Raw genomic sequence first — 22,978 nt, 5'->3', positions numbered from 1 at the left:
AAAGCCTTGTTTTGATTTGTGGATATTTTAAAATTCAGAACAATCCAGTCATTCATCAGATTCCTTCATTCAGCGTGTACTGAGCATCTACAGTGTGCTGTGTGTGTGTGAGGGGATGTTTTAGAGGAATAATTCAATGATATGTTATCATCTGAGTAGGCAGTTAGAAAAGTAATCCTTAAAGCAGAGTCATTCAAATTTTTTTTTTTTTTTTTTTTTTTTTTTTTTGGCAGTACGTGGGCCTCTCACTGTTGTGGCCTCTCCCATCGCGGAGCACAGGCTCCGGACGCGCAGGCTCAGTGGCCATGGCTCATGGGCTGTGGCATGTGGGATCGTCCCAGACCGGAGCACGAACCCGTGTCCCCTGCATCGGCAGGCGGACTCTCAACCACTGCACCACCAGGGAAGCCCCAAATTTTTTAGTTTTGTACCCCATAGAATCTAAAATTCATTTATGTGAAGCTGTATGAATAATGAATCACAGTGGTGAATTGAAAAGATTTTCACTTAGATGACTATAATTTGACTCAAGTGCTTTATGTTATTTAAGTGATTTCAAATCCAAACAACTCTAAATTACACAAGTATGATTATACTTCAAAAGTAATTAATAATCTAATCTTGCTAATAATAATAATTGTTACTATTTATAGAGTTCCTAGCCCACTAAGCTAGGCACTTTTAGTCATACATGCATACACATGCACATACACCCATTTCCTCATATACAGGCACATGTAAATATATGCCTGTACATACACTTATATACATACTCACTTTTTGTTTATAATTATTTTAAACTCCTTGAGGTAGATATTATATTATTTATTTTATAAATAATAAAACTAAGGTTTAGAAAAGTATAATTTGTCCAAGGCCACATAGATAGTAAATGATACTTCATGCTCTAAAGCCCATGTAGAATTGCTTCCTGGTGCGGGTCCAGTCATATATTGGGAGCTGCAGTTAATGCAGCTGAGGCCCTGCTGTTTCACTAGTTCCTCTGTGCAAGCTAAGAGGTAAACTCCCCTGCTCCAATTCTTGAGTAGACAAATCCGTGATCAGGTAAACCATATATGGTCTTTAGACTGCATATTCATCAATTCAGCAAACTCTGAGCATAATCTGTGCCTTCAAAAGAGTGGATAGGGCTTCCCTGGTGGCGCAGTCGTTGAGAGTCCGCCTGCCGATGCAGGGGACGCGGGTTCGTGCCCCGGTCCGGGAAGATCCCACATGCCGCGGAGCGGCTGGGCCCGTGAGCCATGGCCGCTGAGCCTGCATGTCCGGAGCCTGTGCTCCACAACGGGAGAGGCCACGGCAGTGAGAGGCCCACGTACTGCAAAAACAAAAAAACCAAAAAAAACAGAAAAACTATTCTTTGGGCTTCCCTTGTGGCGCAGTGGTTGAGAGTCTGCCTTCCGATGCAGGGGACACAGGTTCGTGCCCCGGTCTGGGAGGATCCCACATGCCGCGGAGCGGCTGGGCCCGTGAGCCATGGCCGCTGAGCCTGCGCGTCTGGAGCCTGTGCTCCGCAACGGGAGAGGCCACAACAGTGAGAGGCCCGTGTACCGCAAAAAAAAAAAAAAAAGTGGATAGTTAGGTAGGTTGACATAGGCAATCAGTCAATTACAATACCGGTACTCCTAGGAAAGAGCACCTAACACATGCACAGAAGGCTTCTTGGACGAGGTGTTTCTCAGTTGACTTTGAATGATGAGTATGGGTTATCTAGGTAAAGAAGTAGAGAAGGAGAAAATATGAGCAGAGATACATGAGTACACTATCATGCATGCTAATATCATACTAAACTACAAGATCATGTTAAACTACAAGCAGTTTAGTACTTCTTGGTGTGGGGGATAATGTTTGATTTGATGATGTGTGACAAGATTAAGCTTGGGAGGAACATAGAAGCCAGGTTTTCAAGAACTTAGCTGAAATGATAAGGCTTTAGACTTAAGGCCATCTTGTACAGAAAGAATAGAGTCCATTCTCCTTGGCTTATAGCAGGATGAAAAATTTCAGATATGGGATGTATCAGAAAATTCAAAACCATGTAAAGGTTTGGTTTTCAGTTATCTGTAACTTCCCTGATGGAGCAAAGAAACTTGATTTTCAAGAATATAGCTCCATGGGACTATTTAGAATACAATCACTACTTTGAAATTAATTATGGTAATTGGCATCCTATCTAGAATAGGGTCCTTAGTTTAATGATTTCTTTTTAAGATGTTAAATAATTTAAACCTTATTAGTAAGGCTCCGGAAGTCTTTGACCTTAAAAATTGTAACATTTTCAGACAGTTAGATTGTAGACTGTAGGTTTTTATGTTTGTAACTCTGCCCAGGGCTGGTCTTTCCCAGGGCAAATGTAGCTGTCCTAGTCAGCGGCAGTTTTATGTCTCACATAGTAGTCCATCTTTTTTGTTTGTTTGTTTTGGTTTTTTTTTTTTGGTCTGCTTCTCTTTTTCATCACCTAATGAATAGAGGCTAGGAGCTTAAAATTGAAATAGGCAAACAGTGCATAGACTTACGTTATTATACTAGTTGAGCAGTTTTTGTTCTGAGAGCAGGTTTGACGCACTTGTTTGTTAAATATCAGTTTTCTTAGTGTTATAGATTGTTAAGTAGGGGTAGTAGTACAGTTGGAGAGCTTTTACCTGAATATATGTGTCTTGGTCAAAGTATACAGGAATGTAGATGTTTTTCTGATTGGTGAGATGCACTTTATGATGAACTCATTATCTTTTCGGTCCAGATTTCCTCCTTCTGTGCTTTCGTAAATGGTGCCATCATTTACCCAGAGGCATTTGAGAATTCTTTCTCTGTGTCTCGTATCCACTGAGTCATCAACTCTTATCAGTACTACCTTCTCGACATACCTTGAATCTATCCCTTCTCTATTTCCACTGCGCTTGTAACAGTTCAGGTTTTACTATTTTTCAAGTGGATTATGCTGTAAGGTTCTTGCTATTTGTGGATTTAAAATGGAAAGCTTCAGCTATTCTTACATAACACTGGAAACTTGTTACAAATAATGATGTGCAATTTTTTGAGGCTAGAATTTGAATAGTACCCCCTCTTTGCTACTGTGTTGGGAGAGAGCTCAGTTGAAGGCTTTGGAGGAGGACGTTGAGACTGTGGGTTCCAGTAACTTACTGTGAAGTCATTAAAACTTTCATTCTTTGTAGAAAAACAAAGTGCCTGTTAAAAAGCCAACTATTGGGGACTTCCCTGGCAGTCCAGTGGTTAAGATACTGCGCTTCTAATACAGGGGACACGGGTTCAGTCCCTGGTCGGGGAACTAAGACCCACGTGGCTCATGGTGCGGCCAAAAAAAAGACAACTGTTAATGTTGGTGGTAAGACTAAAGAGAAAGTGAGGAGTTCTTAAAAATGTATAGTTTTTATTCATAAAATTGATGTTTTGCATTAAAAAAATGAATGTTAGATTTGGTATTGGCTCAGACCTATGTAACAAACTATATACCATGTAGAGATAAGAAAAAGTGGTTTTGAAACTACTTAAGGTGAACAGCACAATTGCCCTTCTAGAATTGTAGGAAAGGTGTTAACTTGGGTAAGAGTACTCCCAAAGAACATGTAACTTGATATGGAAAATGTGATTGGAGAAAAAGTCTGAGCCTGTATAAACATTTCCATATTTATTAACTTGGGAATTAGAGAAGATTTCCAATATATTCCTTAAGAATGTCTAGGACCTGCTTTAAATAGCCTCCTAACTTGTGTCTCTGCTTTGTTTTGGGTTCCTTCTGGTCCATTAGCCACATTGCTGCCAAGATGATGTTTATGAGTATAAATCTGATTATGTTTCTCTCTTATTTGAAATGAGCAAGTTACTGAATCTCTCAGCCTCAATTTCTCATAAAAAATAAATAAAAAGTGAGGATAATGCTCATTCTTCATGGGATTATTGGGAGGGATACATTTTTAAAATGCAAGTCTTTGTACATTACTGAGCTCATTAAGTATTTAATAGAAATTATCTATAGAGTTATTATTCATAAGGCAAACTCCTTACCATAGCAAACAAAGACCTTTATGACCTGCTTTCTACCGACATGTCTTGCCTCATTTTCAGTACCCCCGTCCTATGTTCTATTCATAGAACCACTTGATGTTTCCCACATAACATTTTCTTTATGCATTTAATTGTGATTTCCAGTTCCCCAGATGTACCTCTCTCTGCCTCCACCCCATACTGCTTTTCTTTAAGTTCCCATAGCACCCTTTATAAATGTATATTATAAAATTTCATACCATAATGCAGTAATCTCTTTACTTGTCAATTTCCCTCACTAGTGTGTGATTGTTGAGTGTAGAGTTGATGTCTTTTTATTTTTGTGTACCTGTTCCTGGTAACTCTAGGCATATAATGGAATGGTTTGCTAAGTATATATTTGTTTAATGAATGAATGGACAAATGAATGGAAAGGATGGAATGAAAAGGAATGGAGAGACAGTGGAGAGTAGTAGTTAAGGCAAAGGATTCTGGAGCCTGGGTTTATAGCCCAGCTCTGTAATTTACACTGTTTGTGACCTTGAATGAATTACTTCATCTTTTTGTGCCTTCTTTCCCCCTTATATAAAACGTGACTAATATTAGTATTTACTTCATAGGGTTGTAGTGAGTATTAAATGAATTAATATATGTATAAAGCACTTAGAGCAGTGCATGACACCTAGTAGCTCTGTATAGGTGCTAGCTGCTGCTGCTAGTGATTTTATTATTTTCCTGATGATTCAAAACCCATAGGGATCTTTACTATCAAGAATAATGTTATCCAAATATCGTATATTAATGCACATATGTGGAACCTAGAAAAATGATACAGATGAACCGGTTTGCAGGGCAGAAATTGAGACACAGATGTAGAGAACAAATGTATGGACACCAAGGGGGGAAAGTGGGGGTGGTGGGGGTGTGATGAATTGGGCGATTGGGATTGACATGAATTCACTGATGTGTATAAAACTGATGACTAATAAGAAACTGCTGTATAAAAAAAAATTAAAATTAAAAAAAAAGAATAATGTTATCTTTATGCATTTAAGTTGGTGGCAAACTTTGAATTTGAAGATATTGTTCAGATCTTAAAAGTTGTTTAATTGCTCTGGATTCTTCCTTTTTATAGGGCTCTATGGAACAAGTCAGTTCTCATTTCTTGGAACAGACGCTTGACAAGAAGCTGATGTCAGATCTGAGGGTAACTTGAATTCTTTGTTGTTTAAACTGGGTTTCTGAAACCAAAATCAGTGTAGCTATAAGCCAAGTTGTGTTGATTTAATTTTACAGCCCATAAATTTGTTAATTAGGATGACTAGATTACATTTTAATTTAAAATCTTTGTAAATTGAACCAAATTACAAGTTACTTTTACAATTGTAAAAGTACTTGTACAATTACAAGAGGCAAGATTAACTTTCTATTTGTTAGAAACTACAAAGGTCTGGTCTTTGTAGTTGTGACTTTGTCTTTGTCTTTGTGACTCCTTTCAACAGCAATTCTCATGGAAGAGTGAGTTAATCCTTTCTCTGAACAGTAACAGAATGCCCTTAAGCTTTGACTGTGATAGTTGTCTGACATAGTTGTCAAGAACAAATATGAGTCTGAGAATATGATAGGAGCATTCATTGTCAGTATCTTTATTTTTTATTTTTATTTATTTTTTTTTGCGGTACACGGGCCTCTCACTGTTGTGGCCTCTCCTGCTGCGGAGCACAGGCTCCGGACGCGCAGGCTCAGTGGCCATGGCTCACGGGCCCAGTCGCTCCACGGCATGTGGGATCCTCTCGGACCAGGGCACGAACCCGTGTCCCCTGCATCGGCAGGCAGACTCTCAACCACTGCGCCACCAGGGAAGCCCCTGTAGTCTACTTTTTGTATTTACCACTACCTCATATGCTTTTTTTTTCATATTAACTTCATACTTACCATTTTTACTGATAGCGTAATATTCTGTTAAGTAGATGTGCCATCATTTTTTTAGCCCTTTGTTATACATTTACAGTTTCTCCTTAATTTTTCTACCATTATAACTCACATATAGAGAATCACCTTCATGGATATTAGATCTTTTCTTGTTTTGATTTATTCCATAAGATGAATTCTTGGGAATGGTTGGGGAGTTAGTATCTGTGCTTCATGAAACATTGCTGCATGGCTTTCTTGAAGGACATTCCCTTCATTTGAGGTCAGTGATTGCTTAAGTGTTCTTTGTGTATACTGGGGTGGAAGTGCAAAGAAGGACACGCTCATGGTGAATGGTGAGGGATGGGTAATGCAAAGGTTTCTAAGACACTTTGCAAGGTACAAACTTTACTTCTGCGTCTGACCCACATCCTTGTAGGCGTAGGTGCTATATTTCATCAGTGCCTTTGAGATGATCAGCCATGAGGATGTGGGCTCACACCAGGAAGGTTCACAGAGGCTGATATCTATGCCAGTTTATTCATTTATGAAGGTAACTGTAACTGTCAAGTAGACTCAATATTTACTTTAGCTGACTAGTACATTCCCCCTTAGGCAATCTGTGAAGAAAGTAAATTTACTAGACACTTGCTTGGTGAGCATAGTGTTGTCAAATAGAGGCTTACTTCTATGGGATGAAAAAAATTATTTTCTAGGGCCAGTGTATTGTCTACCCAGGATGGTGCTTGGAAGGACGCTGCCATTATTTACCTCTCTGGTTCTCCCTTTCCTATGTTGCCATGGCAAACATAACCACCTGTCCAGTCAACATTCTTGTGCTATCTTTAATGAAGTTACTATCTTTAATAAGGTTACTATCAGCTATTGATGACCTGAGAACCTTGATCTTAACTTCAAGTTGAATTTGCATTTCTCTGCTCTGATCTATTGAGTATTTTTTTTTTAAATGTAACTCTCAGAGAGCAATCTTATTTCCTACTTTCTCATGTTCTTGGGGTGCAACTTAGTTCTCATGAATCTCTATCAAGTGGTAATTGTTGTCTTCTATAGAGGAAACGCACTGCACATGAACGTGCCAAGGAACTTTACACTTCAGGAGAGTTTTCCAGCGGCAGGAAGTGGGGAGATGATGCTCCCAAGGAAGAAGTAGATACAGGGGCTGTGAACTTGATCGAGTCAGGAGCTTGTGGAGCCTTTGTTCATGGATTGGAAGATGAAATGTATGGTAAGAATGACTTCATAAAAATAACAGTGCCCATTTACTGAGTGGCTGCTATGTGTCTGGCATTGTACTGAGTGATATATACAGGTTGTCTCACGTAATCTTTAGAGTCACTCAGTGAACTATCTACTATTATTTTAATTTTATAAACAGAAGAGGTTGAGGTTCGTGTGGTATGGATCAGTGGTTAAGAGCATGGACTTTGGGTTCAGTCAATTTAGGTTCAAATTCTAGCATTTTTGTAAAGCAAGGTTAATAGCAAGTGTTTCTGAATTGTGATAATGAAATGACATTACATATACATGACATGATACATAACCCAGTTATAGTAAGCACTTAATAAATGGTAGTAAAAATTGATATTTATACTGATAACAATTGTACTTTCTTATTAGTCACTCAGCTAGTAAGAGACAGAAGCAAGATTTAAACCCAGGTTAGTCTGACTAACTAATGACTAATCAAGCCTTTATTTTGCCTTCATTTTTGAAAGATAGTTTCACTGGGAATCAAATTCTAGATTAATAGTGGTTTATTTATTTTTTTGTCCTTTAAACATCTTGTTCCACAGTTTTTCAGTTTGCATTTTTCTGTTGAGAACTCTGCTGTCATTTTAAATCTTTGTTCTTCCGTACATAATGTATCTTTTTTTCTCTAGCTGCTTTTAAGCTTTTCTCTTTATCACTGGTTTTAAACGATCTAATTATAATATGCCTTGGTATAATTTTCTTCATGTTTCTTATACCTGGAGTTTGTTGAGCTTCTTGGATCTATGGGTTTGTGGTTTTCATTTGGAAAATCTTTGACTGTTATTTCTTTAAATATTTTTCTGGCCCCATGCTCCTTTGGGGACTCCCAATTACATATATATTAGGCTACTGAGGTTGTCCTGCAGCTCACAGATGCTCTATTCTTTTTTTTCCATGTAATCTTTTTTTCCTATTTGTTTCATTTTGGATAATGTTTATTGCTTTGTCTTGGAGTTCACTAATCTTTTCTTCTGCAGTGTCTAATCTGCTGTTAATTCCATCCAGTATATTTTTCATCTCAGACATTGTAGTTTTCATCCCTAGAAGTTTGATGAGAATTTGCATTTGTTTAGTATCTTCTGTATCGCTACTTAATACGCTTAATCTTTTCTCTAGCTTTGTCAACAGAGAATGTATTTACAGTAACTATCCTGATGTCCTTGTCTCCTAGCTCTGTTATTTGTGTGATTTCTGGGTTGGTTTTGATTGATTGATCTTTCTCCTCATTATGGATTATATTTTGCCGCTTCTATGCATGCCTGGTAATTTGGGATTGGATGTCAGACACTCTGAATTTTACTTTATTGGGTGCTGAACATTGTTATATTCCTATGAGTATTCTTGAGCTTTGTTCTAGAATGCAGTTAGTTCAGGTCTTGTTTTTAAGCTTTGTTAGGTGGACCTAAGTAGCATTTAGTCTAGGGGTTATTTTTCATCACTAGTGAAACAAACTCTTCTGAAAAAACTATTGTTGACCATGTATGAGCTTTGGAGATTGTTCCCTCGAACCCTCTTGAGTGGTTCTTTCTCAGGCCTTGGATAGTTTCTTCACAGAACAGAACTTGCCTGAAGACTTGAGGAGGACCCTCTGCAGACCTCCTAGGCTTGCTCTCTCTGTGCATGTCTTTCTGGTACTTTGCCCTATGAACTCTAGTCACATTGGCCTTTCCAGACTCCCAGCTCTGTCTTCTCAACTCAGGGCGACCTACAACCTGGAAACTCTACAGACAGTAAACTGGTATAATCATAAAGCTCACCTCATTTATTTCCTGTCTCTCAGGGATCACTACCTCTTATTGCCTGTTGTATAGTGTGTTGAATACTTTTCTTTCATATATTTTGTCTCTGTTTTTAGTTGTTTCAGATAGAAAGATAAATCTAGCCCTTGTTACTCCATTTTAGCCAGTAATAGAAGTGCTTGCAAAGCTCTTACGATTTCTTCAATATGATGCTCTCCATTTCACATAGATCACAGACTGTCAGTGCCTTGAGATGATTGACTCCAGCCTATTTTCAGTGAGGCTAACAGATGTGGGGAGATAATATTGATGGTCCAAATTTTATAGTAAATTTGTGTCAGAGGATTAGAGCTCAGGTCTTTAAAATGCCTATAAAAATGATACCTCAGAATAGAACTTCTTAGAAGGGCAAGAAAATTACTTTTGAAAGACAATTTTTCTATTAGTAGATATTAGAATTGGGTTACCCTATTCAATTTGCTGTAAGATTTTCTGTATATATGGAAATTAATTAAAGCTACCTCTGCTTATGTTCTCCATGAACTTGATATATGAATTAAAAATTTAAATAGTGTTAGATAATAAGGAATTCCAGTTATTAAAACCCATTTTATCCTAAGACAGGTAACTAGAACCTATTTTATTTTGTTTCTCCTAGCATTTTTGCTTTGTTTAGTTTCTGCAATTGAATTTAATCACTGTTAATGTTTATGTGGTTGATTTCTACAGTTTTTAGTTTGTCACTAATGTTTACTTAAAGGAACTTAACTTTGGAAAGTGATTAGATCATAACCAGCATCAGGTATGGCAGCTCTCTAATCATACCTATAAAATTCTGGGTAAATCAGGATTTTAGGGACACATTTGCTGGGAGTGAAATGGAGCCTTATTTCATTGGCTATAGACTGTAGTGTAGTATCACACATACTTCTAGTCCTCTAGTTGTTGCATGTTCTCCCTCCTTTCTGGGCCTTTACATGTGGTTCCTCTGCATAGAAAGGCCTTTTTCCTTTCCTCTGGCCTAGCAACTCCTTCAAGTATTATTTTAGGGGTCACTTTCTGAAAAGCTGCCTCTGATCCTGTTGAGTAGGCTATGTGCCTCTTCTGCATTTTCTTCATACTACGTGTGCTCTTCCATTGTATCATTCATCACTCTGTAATGCAATTAACTATTCTAGTCTATAGTGGCTGGGACACAGTCTTGTTCTTGTTCATCTTTGTACCTTCAGTACTAAGCATAAAGCTAGTAAGTAGCAAAACTAGGATCTGATTACATATGTTAAGACACCAGAGGATCAGTCTTTTTTTTATTCTCGAGCAAGCTAATTCCTTTTCTCTGCCCTGGACCCTTAAGGAGACTACTATATATTTTCAACATTCCAAAAAGTCCAGTAGAAATTGTTAATTTAGCTACCTGTAGCTAAATTAATTTAGCTAATTTAGCTACCTGTAGCTACCTGTAGCATGCAAAGTAAAAAACCAAGCTTCTTTGCTTCTGCTTGGAATTGCATCAGGTCAGGTCATACTGATTATCTCATGTTGATCTGAAGTTTCTCTGTGATTCCCTTGATACACTTGCAAGAGTTACACATGAGTCAATGCAATGTAATGGATAAAGCCCTAAGAAGCAGGGTTAGCAGTTAAAACATTTGGGTCCATCTCTGGCTTGCTTTGTAATTATTAGCAATTTCCTGTTTAAATTACATAGATGTGATGTAGAGCAAATCCTTCCCTTCTGATGAAAAAGAGGAATTTATAAGTACCAAGAAAAATCTGAGTCATCTCCCTTTTATGTAGTAACTCTGCTTTTAAGGTGTCTATAAAACCTTTCTTATACAAAAACCAAAGTATATTGGAGAGTTTTAACCACAATTTGAGTGTTTTTCTTTTCTTTTTTGAAACTGTACATTTTATTGTGGGAACCGCTGGAACAAAACAAGCTTTTATGGAAGTCTTGCGACCATGGTCTATAGCTTTCTCATCTCTGTATCCCAGCAGTCAGCACAGGGCCTGGCATATAGTACACGTTCAGGCGACAGTGTTAGTGAAAGAATGAAGGGCTTCCTGGATTCAGTGGCTTTACTGTTACATGTTCTGAGCATGTAAAGAGATAGAGGACATGCCTCTGTTTTCAAGGTGCTTACAAGATGTGTACCTAAATCATAGCTAATATTTATTGAGCTTTTAACATATGCCAGGCAGTGTGCTATGTGCTTTACCCACACTATGTCGTTTACTCCTCCTAACTACTCTGTAAGGAAATGGGTATTATCTCCATTTAACAGGTGAGAAAATTGATACTACGAAGTTAATTTACTTATTCAAGATCACCGTCCAAGTTAGTGGATGGATTACTTTTCACAATTCACTGTGAGGCCTCTATCATTCCAGAGCATGTACCCTTAACCACTATATGATGCTGGTCTAGAATTAGCAGACCTGGGTCCTAGTCTTATCTCTGCTCTCATTCACTTGAGGCAAGTTTATCCACTTTGCTGATTCTTATCTGTAGAATGAGAATAATGATATCGACCCTGTTTTAATCTTAATAATATTATTTTAAAAGTGCTTTTTTAAAAAGTACTTTACTGTGGTTGGACTACTGAGATAATAAGACAGCTGAGTTTTCAAGGAGTCAGGATCTAAACCTTAGTCCCTGTGGTACCAACATCCTTGTTCATAGGTCTGTGTGAAGGTGGTAGCAGAATCTGCAGGCATGGAGGAGATCTCCCAGAGAGAGTTTGTAAAGTAACAGGAGTAGAGAGGGAAACACAAACCTGAATGAGAAGGAATCCTTCTTACATTTTTCCCATGGATCTTAACTTGACGTGCAGTTTTGTTTGGCCCTTTTTCTCTAGAGGTCCGCATTGCTGCTGTAGAGGCGCTCTGCATGCTGGCCCAGTCTTCACCCTCTTTTGCTGAGAAGTGCCTTGATTTCCTGGTTGACATGTTTAATGATGAAATTGAGGAAGTACGTCTACAGTCCATACATACCATGAGAAAAATCTCTAACAATATCACCCTTCGAGAGGATCAGCTTGACACTGTCCTGGCTGTGTTAGAGGTGAGTTTGTTATGCATTTCCTCATCAATACCTACTGAGCACCACTTTTTTTTTTTTTTTAAACCAGGCATTGATGATAAAATTGTGTAGAGGCAGCACAATTCTGCCTTCTCATCATACAACTCCTTCGTGGTGGAGGAGACTGACTATTAAACAGGAAATTAGAATAAAGCTTAGTATTGCTATGATCAGGGAAGGATAGGATGCTCTGGGAATGCAGAGTATCTAACCTGAATTGCCTGGGGTAAGGTTGAGGAGATAGGGAAGAAAGAAGGAATGCTGTAGTGGATACTTGAAGGAGTAGGACTTAATGAGGCATTTTCTTTCTTTCTTTTTTTTTTTTTTTAATGAAGTATAGCTGACTTACTATATTATATTAGATTCAGGTGTATGAAACATTTTCTTGGGAAGGAGTGGCACTGATAGTAGTAGGGTGGAAGGATACCAAACAGAGGGAGCAGTGTCTAAGGATCCAGAAGTAAGAGTGGATATGATATATTCAAGGAATTGGGAGGAATTCGTTGTAATATAACATAGAGTTGAGAGAGAGAGGAGGGAAGGGAAGTGGCTACAGATAAGGCAGGAGCTAAATAATGAAGAATTCTTTTCAGCCTTGATTTGATTTAATTCTTCTAGTGAATCATAGACAGCAGGAAGGGATCTTAGGGATCAATTCATTCAACCTTGGAGTTTTCAGAAAAAAGGTAATTTCTCTGAGGTTGTACAGGTGATAAGTGTCTGTGCCAGGATACGAACACAGATTTGCCTCCCAGGCTGTACAACTCTTTGTGGTTCTTCAATTGTTTCTTTAAAGTGTCTGGATTTTATTTGCGAGCTCTGAAGTTTTTCATTTATTTATTTGGCTGCATTGGGTCTTAGTTGCGGCTCATGGGATCTTCGTTGCAGCATGTGGGATCTTTTGTTGCAGCATGCGGGCTTTTCTCTTGTTGTGACCTGCAGGCCCCAGAGTGCACGGGCTCAGTAGTTGCGGTGTGTGGGCTTAGTTGCCCTGTGGCATGTGGGATCTTAGTTCCCCGACCAGGGATCGAACCCCCGTCCCCTGCATTGGAAGGCGGATTCTTAACCACTGGACCACCAGGGAAGTCACTGAAGTTTTTCAAAATATTAATAAATGAGAGTTGGGCTTTGATTTCCCACCCCCCTTTTTTAGATATTGTGAAAGGGATAGCAATTTGGTGTTTACATATTAGCACTTGTTATAGATTTCTGCTACATACTTTAGAAAACAGGTTAGGTGCTTTGATTTTGAAGGTCTTTATCATTCTCTCAGTTGCTTAGCACTTCTCTTAAGATTTTTCCTGAATTATAAATCTTTATAATTTTTTTCACGTATTTTTTAAAATAAATTTATTTATTTATTTTTGGCTGCGTTGGGTCTTCGTTGCTGCACGCAGGCTTTCTCTAGTTGTGGCGAGCAGGGGCTACACTTAGATGCAGTGCGTGGGCTTTTCATTGCAGTGGCTTCTTTTATTGTGGAGCACAGGCTCTAGGAGAGTGGGCTCAGTAGTTGTGGCTCGCGGGCTCTAGAGCACAGACTAAACAGTTGTGGCACATGGGCTTAGTTGCTCCACGGCATGTGGGATCTTCCCAGACCAGGGATCGAACCTGTGTCCCCTGCATTGGCAAGCGGATTCTTAACCACTGCGCCACCAGCTAAGTCCCTCGTATTTTTTCCTAGGAAGATAAGTTTTCATTTTTTGTGTTGTTCTCTATGGTTGGTCTCTATAGCCTAGCCCCTTTCCTTTTAGCTTTCATTCCCATCATTCCTCACCTTGAACTTTATGCTGTAGTCACTCCGCTAATCATCCTGCTTTTCTTCACCATTTTGCCTTCATTGTAACTTGTTCTCCTCTGCCTGCAAAACTGCCACTTTTCATGTAGCACACTTCTGCTTATTCCCAGAATCCACACTAGGTAATATATCTAGGAAGCCTTCCTTAACTAACTGTACTGCTGAGTGGGCTAAATAGCACTCATCTGTATTTTTGTAACACCCTGTTTATGCTACTGTGGCATTTATCAGTAGGTGTTCTGTTTGTTTAATTCTTTATTCCACAAGACTGTGAGCTTCTCAAGGCGCCAGTGTTGATTTTTTCGTTCTTAAATTCGCAGTGCTTTGTAGCATCTACACAAGTAGATGCTCAGTAAACGTTAAGTAGCTGAGCTATATTCCAAGCTATAATTTGACATACTTAATTGTTCATAGGGCCATGATAGGCTTATTTATGAGCACTTTTGTATAAAACTCACAAAGAATTTGTTTAGGTCTAAACTCCTTGACTTGGAGTTCTGTCCATGAATTTTAGACTTATATAAACTCGTTGTCTGTTCTTCTACCCTACTGCTCACTGCTCTATATAGTTATTGTGCCTCTGTACTTCACTGTGTTGAAATTTAGGTACCTGACCCTTCCAGCCTTAATTTGTCTCTTTGCTCCTTCCTTCCTTTCTTCCTTTCCTTCCTTTACTTTTTTTTCTTTCTTTTCTTCCTTTCTTTTACATTGAGCTACTACCTGAATTCAACAAGTGCTGTCTATGTACTGGAGGTGTAGTGGTCAAAAACAGATTCCCTGCTCTCATGGGACATATATTCTAAAGACAGGTAGAGTAAACAATATGATTTCAGAGAGTGATAAGTCTTATACAGAAGGTAAATAGTGATGGAGGAATGGGAAGTTTCACTGTAAAGTTAGGGATTAGTAAAAGCCTTTCTATGGAGACAGTGTTTGTGCTGAGTCTTTTTAAAAAATTAATTAATTAATTTTTGTCTGCGTTGGGTCTTCATTGAAGTGCGCAGGCTTCTCGTTGAGGTGGCTTCTCTTGTAACAGAGCACGGGCTCTAGGCGCGTGGGCTTCAGTAGTTGTGGCTCACGGGCTCTAGAGCGCAGGCTCAGTAGTTGTGGCGCATGGGCTTAGTTGCTCCCTGGCATGTGGGATCTTCCCAGACCAGGTCTCAAACCCGTGTCCCCTGTATTGGCAGGTGGATACTTGACCCCTGCGCCACCAGGGAAGTCCCTGTGCTGAGTCTTTTTTTTTTGGTTCTTGTTTACATATTTAATCTTAATAAACAGACGAACTTGGCACACTAATCTTCAGGACACAAATAAGGAGCAGACAGCTGGGACTATGGAACGCAAGTCCGCCGGGACAGCTGGTCGACCCAGCGGCTGGGGCCTGTGCTGAGTCTTAAATGACAAAAGGAAGCCAGCCATGTGAAAGTTGGAGGAAGGACCTTCAGGAAGAGGCAATAGCTGGTAGAAAGGCTCTTAAGGCATAGGTGAGCTTTGGTGTGCTTCCAGAACAGGAGTAAGAAGGCTGGTATAGGTGGAACATAGAAAGTAGAAAAGTGGTATGAGATGAGGTCTGAGAGGTGGGTAGGGGCAGGTAGAGTACCTTGGAGGCTGTTGTAAGATGTTTGGATTTTATTCTAAGTATTATGAGATACCATTGGAAAATTTTATGCAGAAGGATAACATAACAATTTACCGCTTTCAACATATCTCATTCTTTTTTTTTTTTTTTTTGAGGTATGCGGGCCTCTCACTGCTGTGGCCTCTCCCGTTGCGGAGCACAGGCTCCGGACGCGCAGGCTCAGCGGCCATGGCTCACGGGGCCCAGCCGCTCCGCGGCATGTGGGATATTCCCGGACCGGGGCACGAACCTGTGTCCCCTGCACCGGCAGGCAGACTCTCAACCACTGCGCCACCAGGGAAGCCCCAACATATCTCATTCTTGAAGTTCATATCAAATAAATTGACTTTTCCCCTCATTCCTTCATTTAAGGCATAATTATTGAGTACCAAGTCCATGTGTCTCTTACTGTAGTTTTCACACTTTATCCATTTATGTCAGGTTTAGTATGTTTGTCTTATCTCCCTGATGAGATTGTGAAGTCCTTAAGTGACCATGTTGTACCCTTTACTGTATCCTTTCAGGGTTTAATGTGGTGACTTGCCCATAGAGGATGCTTAGTAAACATTTCCTAAAACAAATCTACACAGGTTAATTGTATAACTGGGAAGTTCTTAAGAAACACACGAGTCAAAATTGTTTTCTTATTACTTGACAATTGTTTCTCCATTACATCCATATAGCTGCCTCCTATCAGTGGTGGAGATTTGTTCATATGGAAAGCATTATATCTTATTTAAGTGTGCTACATACAGAGCCAGACAGATCCAAATCAACCTGTCATTTCTTCTCTTTGGTCCCTTTTTCCCTTTGTTTGTTTGTTTTTATTATTTATTGACCATCTGTTATGTGCCAGGCACTGTGCGAAGGGGGACACAATAGTGAGCAAAAGCCATGGCCCTGCTCTCATGGACCTTAGAATTTAGGTATGAGGTAGACAGACAAATAAGACACGAATGAAGGTGTAATATAAGTTGAAATAAGGAGCTCACGACAGAAAGAAGTGAGGTCCCATGGTGGTATATCATGGAGGTACTTGGTCTTCAGGAGTTGAGGGGGTACAGCAATCAGGAAAAGCTTCTGAACCTGAACTCTAAAGGAGGAATAAGGCACTAACTTGGCAGGAGGAGTTGGGAGTGTGAGGTGTAAGGACATTTCAGGCAGAGGAGCAGGAAGTATAGAAACTGTGGTGGGTGGAAACATGACACAGTTGAGGGACCAAAAGAAGGCCTGGCAGTAACAGAGCTAGTGTGTGGTATGAGATTAGGCTGGAGGGAGTTGGTGGGACCAGCTCATGCAGAGCCTTTAGAACAACTAAAAGCTATTAAAGGATTTTAGCAGCCTTGCAATTTTGGACAAATTATTTAATCCTTCTGGTTCTTGGTTTTCTCATCTCTAAAGTGAGGATAATTTCACATATTCTTATGTTTCTTTTAAGAATTAAATGAGAGAATTCATGTAAAGCGCTTCATATGGTAGTAGTTCATAATATAGACATACCTCATTTTATTGCGCTTTGAAGATGTTGCATTTTTTACAAATTGAAGGTTTGTGGAAACCCTGCATGGAGCAAGTCTATCGGTCCTGTGTTTTTTTCTTCCCCCTGCACCCCCAACCTATTGGTGCCATTTTTCCCGCAGCTCACTTCATGTCTCTGTGTCATATTTTGGTAATTCTTTCAGTATTTGAAACGTTTTCATTATCATTGTATTTGTGATGGTGACCTGTGATCAGTGATCTTTGATGTTCCTATTGCAAAAAGATTATGACTTGCTGAGGCTCAGTTTTGATGGTTAGCATTTTTAACAATAAAGTATTTTTAAATTAAGGTATGTATATTGTTTGTTTAGATATGCTATTGCGTACTTAACTAGACTATAGTGTAGTATAAGCATAACTTCTGTATGTACTGGGAAAGCAGAAAATTTATGACCTGCTTTATTGTGATATTCGCTTTGTCATGGTAGTCTGGAACCAAACTTGCAGTGTCTCTCAGGTATGCCTCAGAAAATCATTCAACAAACATTTACTGATTTTTCCTGAGCCAGGTTCTATACTAGGTTCTGAGGATGTTGAGATGGACAGTCCTCTTGCCTCTTAGTTGCTCAGTTTTATAGAGAAAACAGCAATATAAACCATAATTACAAGATCGTATCAAAAGTAAGGTAAGGGATGACATTCTCACCAGAAGGTTAGCATATGACCGCAGGTAAAGGCGGGGGATGGGGGGTGGGGTGTGAAATGGCACGACCTGGACAGGGAACATTGAGAAGTTCACATGTGGCTGTGAGGGAGAAGGGGTGGGAGGTGAAACAGGAGAGGTCAGTAGGGAACCAATTGTAAAGGGCCTGTGTGCTATGCTGAGGAGACTCAGTGTTATCCTAGGGGTGGCGGGGAAGCCAAATGAGGTTACTAAATGGGGGGATGACATGGTCAGATGTGTTTATTGAGAAGTGGGCCCCCCAATTGTATAGGGTAAAGAAATGAGAGAATTGCAGGGTAAAAGAGGGTGCTTAGAGAATAAAGAAGGCTTGTTTCCAACTGAGCTTCAAGGAAGAGTCCTCTGATTCTTAGATTTTGTTATATAGTTATGGATGTGTCTTTTAAATTTTTTAGTTTGATTTCTTTCATGTATTAAGTAAAACTTAAAAGTATAAAACTTTTAGGGGAAATATTTGTGACCTTGTCTTAGACAAAGATTTCTTAGATATGACACCAAAAACTTAATCTATGAAAGAAATAACTAGATAAACTGGTTATCAAATAAAAAAATTTCTTCAAAGAAACACTTGTAAGAAATTTTAAAGATAGCACAACAATGTGAATATACTTAGTGCCATAGAACTGTACACTTAAAATGTACATTTACTTAAAGTGGTAAATTTTATGTTATATATATTTGACGACAGTAAAGAGATAATGGAACCAAATCAAACACATATAATGGCTTTGATATATAAACTGTACCAAAAAAAGGGAGGGGTAGATTTGGATATAGAAACGCACATAGAGGGAAGACAATGTGAAGACACAGAGAGAATGCCATCTACAAGGCCATACAAGGAATGTAAGGTTACCACAAGCTAGGAGGGGGGTTGTGGAATAGATTCTGTGTCGCAGCCCTCAGAAGGAACCAACCCTGCTTACATCTTGATTTTGGACGTCAAGCCTCTAGAGCTCAGACAATAAATTTCTGTTTAAGCCAAAAAAAATTTTTTTTTGAAAAGACATACCACAGACTGGGAGAAAATATTTGCAAAACACACATCTGATAAAGAATATATTTAAAATTCTCAGGAAATTCCCTGGCAGTCCAATGGTTGGGACTCCTCAGTTTCACTGCCAAGGGCCTGGGTTTAATTCTTGGTGGGGGAACTAAGATCCCACAAGCCATGTGGCACGGCCAAAAGAAAAAGAAAAATAAAAAGAATATATATTCAATAATAAGAAAGCACACCACCCAATTAAAAAATGAGCAAAAGATTTGAACAGACACTTAAGCAAAGAAGATAGCAGTGGCAAATAATAAATAAGCATGTGAAAACATGCTTAACATCATTAGTCATTAGAGAAATGCAGATTAAAACAATAGTGAGGGGATTCCCTGGCAGTCCAGTGGTTAGGTCCCTGGACTTTCACTGCTGAGGGCCTGGGTTCAGTCCCTGTTCAGGGAACTAAGATCCTGCAAGCTGTACCACGTGGCCAAAAAACCCCCCAAAAAACAAAACAATAGTGAGAAATTACAACAACTCATCTGTTAGAATGGGTAAAAACAAACAAACAAACAAAAGAAACCCTGACAATATCAAGTGCTGTGAAGATGGGGAACAACTGGCGCTTTTCATATACTGCTGATGGAAATGCAAAATGGTAGAGCCACTTTGGAAACTACTGTGACAGCTTCTTATAAAATTAAATATACACTTAACATATGACCCCACAGTACCACTCTGAAGTATTTACTAAAGAAAACTGAAAACTCATGTTCACACAAAGACCTGTATGCAAATGTTTATTGCAGCTTTATTTATAATAGTCACAAAACTGGAAACAACACAAAATCCTTCAGTTGGTGAATGGATAAATTAACTATGGTACATTTATACAATGGATTACTACTCGGTAATAAAAAGGAATAGCTGCTGATACGCATAACAACATGGATGAATCTCAAATGCATTATGCTAAGTGAAAGTAGCCAGACACAAGAAGCAGCATACTCTGTGATTTCATTTATATGACATTTTGGAAAAGACAAAAACTGTAGCAGAAAATGCATCAGTGGTTGCCAGAGGCTGGGGGTGAGGGGTAGACTACAAAGGGACACAAGGGAAGTGTTTGGGTGATGCAAGTGTTTTATATCTTGATTGTCATGGTGGTTACATAACTGTATTCATTTGTTGAACTCATGGAAGTGTACATTAAACAGGATGAATTTTACAGAATGTAAATTATATGTCAGTAAACCTGACTTTTTTTTTTTTGGCCAAGCCGTGTGGCTTGTGGGATCTTAATTCTCTGACCAGGGATTGAATGCAGGCCCTTGGCAGTGAGAGCGTGGAGTCCTAACTACCGGGCTTCCAGGGAATTCTCAAACCTGACTTTTAAAAAAATGCTTTGGAGATCCCATTTCCCGCTAAAAGGAACCAAAATTCCAAAGAGAAATGGCTGATTCCAAGTGTGGTGTAGGAAACGTAACAAGATGACCTTGTACTGTCTTTGTCATACAGAAAGCAAACATTAGGTATTAGCTATTAGCTATTACCTCTAGGCTTATATCAAAAAGACCCAGGAGAGGGCTTCCCTGGTGGCGCAGTGGTTGAGCGTCCGCCTGCCGATGCAGGGGACACAGGTTCGTGCCCCGGTCTGGGAGGATCCCACATGCCGCGGAGCGGCTGGGCCCGTTAGCCATGGCCGCTGAGCCTGTGCGTCCAGAGCCTGTGCTCCACAACAGGAGACGCCACAACAGTGAGAGGCCCGCGTACCGAAAAAAAAAAAAGACCCAGGAGATAACTTAAATAGACTCACACTGGGCAAAGGTGAAACATATTATTAAGGATTACAACTGCAAATCTGTTGAAACCCATGATTTTATAATAATTCAAAAACAAAACACTGCATTAGTCACCTTTAGAAGATGCTTAGTAATCAATTCATTATTTTGAAAACTGGTAAATTAAGGAATCAAGCATTTATCCTTCCTTTTCCTATACAGATGGAACTTCAAGACAACCAGCTAGTTGATAAGGGGAAGTTTTTCTTTGTAGAAGTATTCCAGTTGATGAATGAAGAAGAATGATAGAATTTATATATCATTGTTTTACAACTTTAATGAATTACCAGATCTAGGCAGTGATCTTCAGTGGTTACTAATATCACAAAAAGAAAAATATAGTTCCTGAGGGAGGTACACACTACTACCTGTGAAGTGGTCTTATAAAAATATTGAACCTGAATGTGATTAAACCTCTAAATCAAACTACCATCTCAGGATATACAGGGGAGAAATTGCAAGGGGAAAAAAAGTGAGATGTAAAGAGATTTTATGTATTAAAAGATACTTAAGGGACATATTACCCAATTGCAATGTGCGGACATTCTTGGAGCCTAATTACAACAAATAAAAACTTTTTGAGTCAGGGAAATTTTATTATGGAGTGGATATTTGCTATTAAAGAGTTATTAAAATTTTAGGCATGATATTGGTTTTGTGGGTTTTTTTAAAAAATAATTTTAAAAAAGATATTATGGAAATATTTACCAACAAAATGCTATGATTTCTCTGATTGGCTTCAGAATAATCTGGGAGGAGTGGGTAAATGTATAGATGAAGCAAGATTGGCTATGAGTTAATTGTTGAAACTGGAGAATTATCTCTACTTTTACATATGTTTCAAATTGTCTATATTAAAAAGTTTTAAAGAACTGGCAAAAAATGCTATGGAGATACCAAATAAGAGTAAAACTGATATGTTTTCATTTACATTAGCATTAAGAAGTTGTTGCTGAGCTTTTCTAATCATTTTAGTGAGGTTGAGCAGAAAGTGTTGGGGAGGGAAGAGGCCGCTCTCTGACATCATCTAGTACCTACTCTCTTTTTGTTTACTCTGCTGTAGCCACACTGCTATTTTTCAACATGCTTTCACCTCATGGCCTTTATGTTTGCTGTTCCCTTTGATTATGCCATGTAAAATACCCCACCTATCCTAGCACTCTTAACCTTAACCTGCTTTATAGTTTCTCATATGTGACCTATATATTTAGTTATTCATTTTTGTCTTTTCACTAAAAGGAAACTCCTGAGAGCAGGGATTCAATTTTAATTACTTCTGTATCCCTAGCACTTGTACATAGTAGGTGCTGATAAATGTTGATTGTTTAATACGTGTTCAGTAAATGTTGAGTGTACCGATTAATGAATGAACAAATGAATGAATTCTTCAAATATCATTTCAAATTTTTCCTCCTCTGTGAACACTAGGCCCTCCCCTTTCTGAAAATTGAGAAGTTCTTTACCCTGTACTCCCACTTTAACTTGTATACTCCTCCATAATAGCTAATCCATAGTGACTGCTATTATTATTATTACCTTTTTCTTTTTTTTAAGGATTCATCCAGAGATATTAGAGAGGCTCTTCATGAACTCTTATGTTGCACTAATGTTTCAACCAAAGAAGGGATTCATCTTGCACTGGTGGAGCTGCTGAAAAATTTAACCAAGTACCCTACTGATAGGGACTCCATATGGAAGTAAGGATTTTTTTTGCTCATTTGTTCGCTGAGTCTGATAATATGGTAAATGTACAATGTTGACATTATTTAGTGGATCATCATAGATTGGGTATGGCCTTCAATTTTGTCTTCAATTTAGAAACCTGATTCAACATAACTATACTCTCAAGAGTCTGGTTCCTAAATTGAATATCACATCTTAGGTTATTCATTTGTCCATCCATCCATCTAGCAAATACTATGTGCCTGCTATGTGCTTACTATGTGCCAAGCCCTGTGGTAAGTTTTGGAGGTACAGAGATGAGTCGATTAGATTTCCTTTTCCTCTTATAGAGTGTTAGTCACTCTTTGTCTGTTTCCATCATTGTAGAGATTAAAGGGAGGGTGAGTATTTGGTATTCAGATGGAAAATCACAATCATATTTTCCCCTGATTACCTCTAGCTTTACTGGCTAGAGTCAAGCTTAACACTGTTCATGAATTGCTGTTTGAGGAGCTCCTTGCATACATTTAATATAAAATGTGCGTTGTTGTACTCCACATATTTCAATGAGCTTATGTGATGAGATCACTGCAAATATATGATTGATTTATTTTCAAAAAAAATTGTTATTAAAAGTCGAAAAACTGTGGGTCAAATCAGGTGCTTGGAAGACATACTAAGAACTAAAAATGCCAGGGAATCTTGCTCTAGGTAACGTTTTCGATACCTGGTTTTCTGTTTTGCCATTTCTTCATGTTTGTTCAGTCCAATTCAGCTCAATTCATTGTACATTTATTGAGTGTCTTCAAGGGGCACTCAGTCATTT

At 38.8% G+C, this 22,978-nt stretch overlaps 1 protein-coding gene across 1 annotated transcript in view; it reads left to right on the top strand.

Annotated features, from left to right (window-relative positions):
- The window catches only part of INTS4 (integrator complex subunit 4), a 113,217-nt gene that overhangs the window by 53,262 nt on the left and 36,977 nt on the right, over positions 1–22,978 (top strand). The window contains exons 9-12 of the mRNA XM_067750469.1: positions 5,156–5,227; positions 7,003–7,177; positions 11,801–12,006; positions 22,045–22,187. Coding sequence (XP_067606570.1) covers positions 5,156–5,227; positions 7,003–7,177; positions 11,801–12,006; positions 22,045–22,187 — 596 coding nt within the window. The remainder of the gene's footprint in view (positions 1–5,155; positions 5,228–7,002; positions 7,178–11,800; positions 12,007–22,044; positions 22,188–22,978) is intronic.

Source organism: Pseudorca crassidens, chromosome 9 (assembly GCF_039906515.1).
Source record: "Pseudorca crassidens isolate mPseCra1 chromosome 9, mPseCra1.hap1, whole genome shotgun sequence".
Classification (NCBI taxonomy): domain Eukaryota; kingdom Metazoa; phylum Chordata; class Mammalia; order Artiodactyla; family Delphinidae; genus Pseudorca; species Pseudorca crassidens.
Note: the sequence above shows the minus strand (reverse complement) of the source record. Positions and strands in the feature narration are given on the sequence as shown.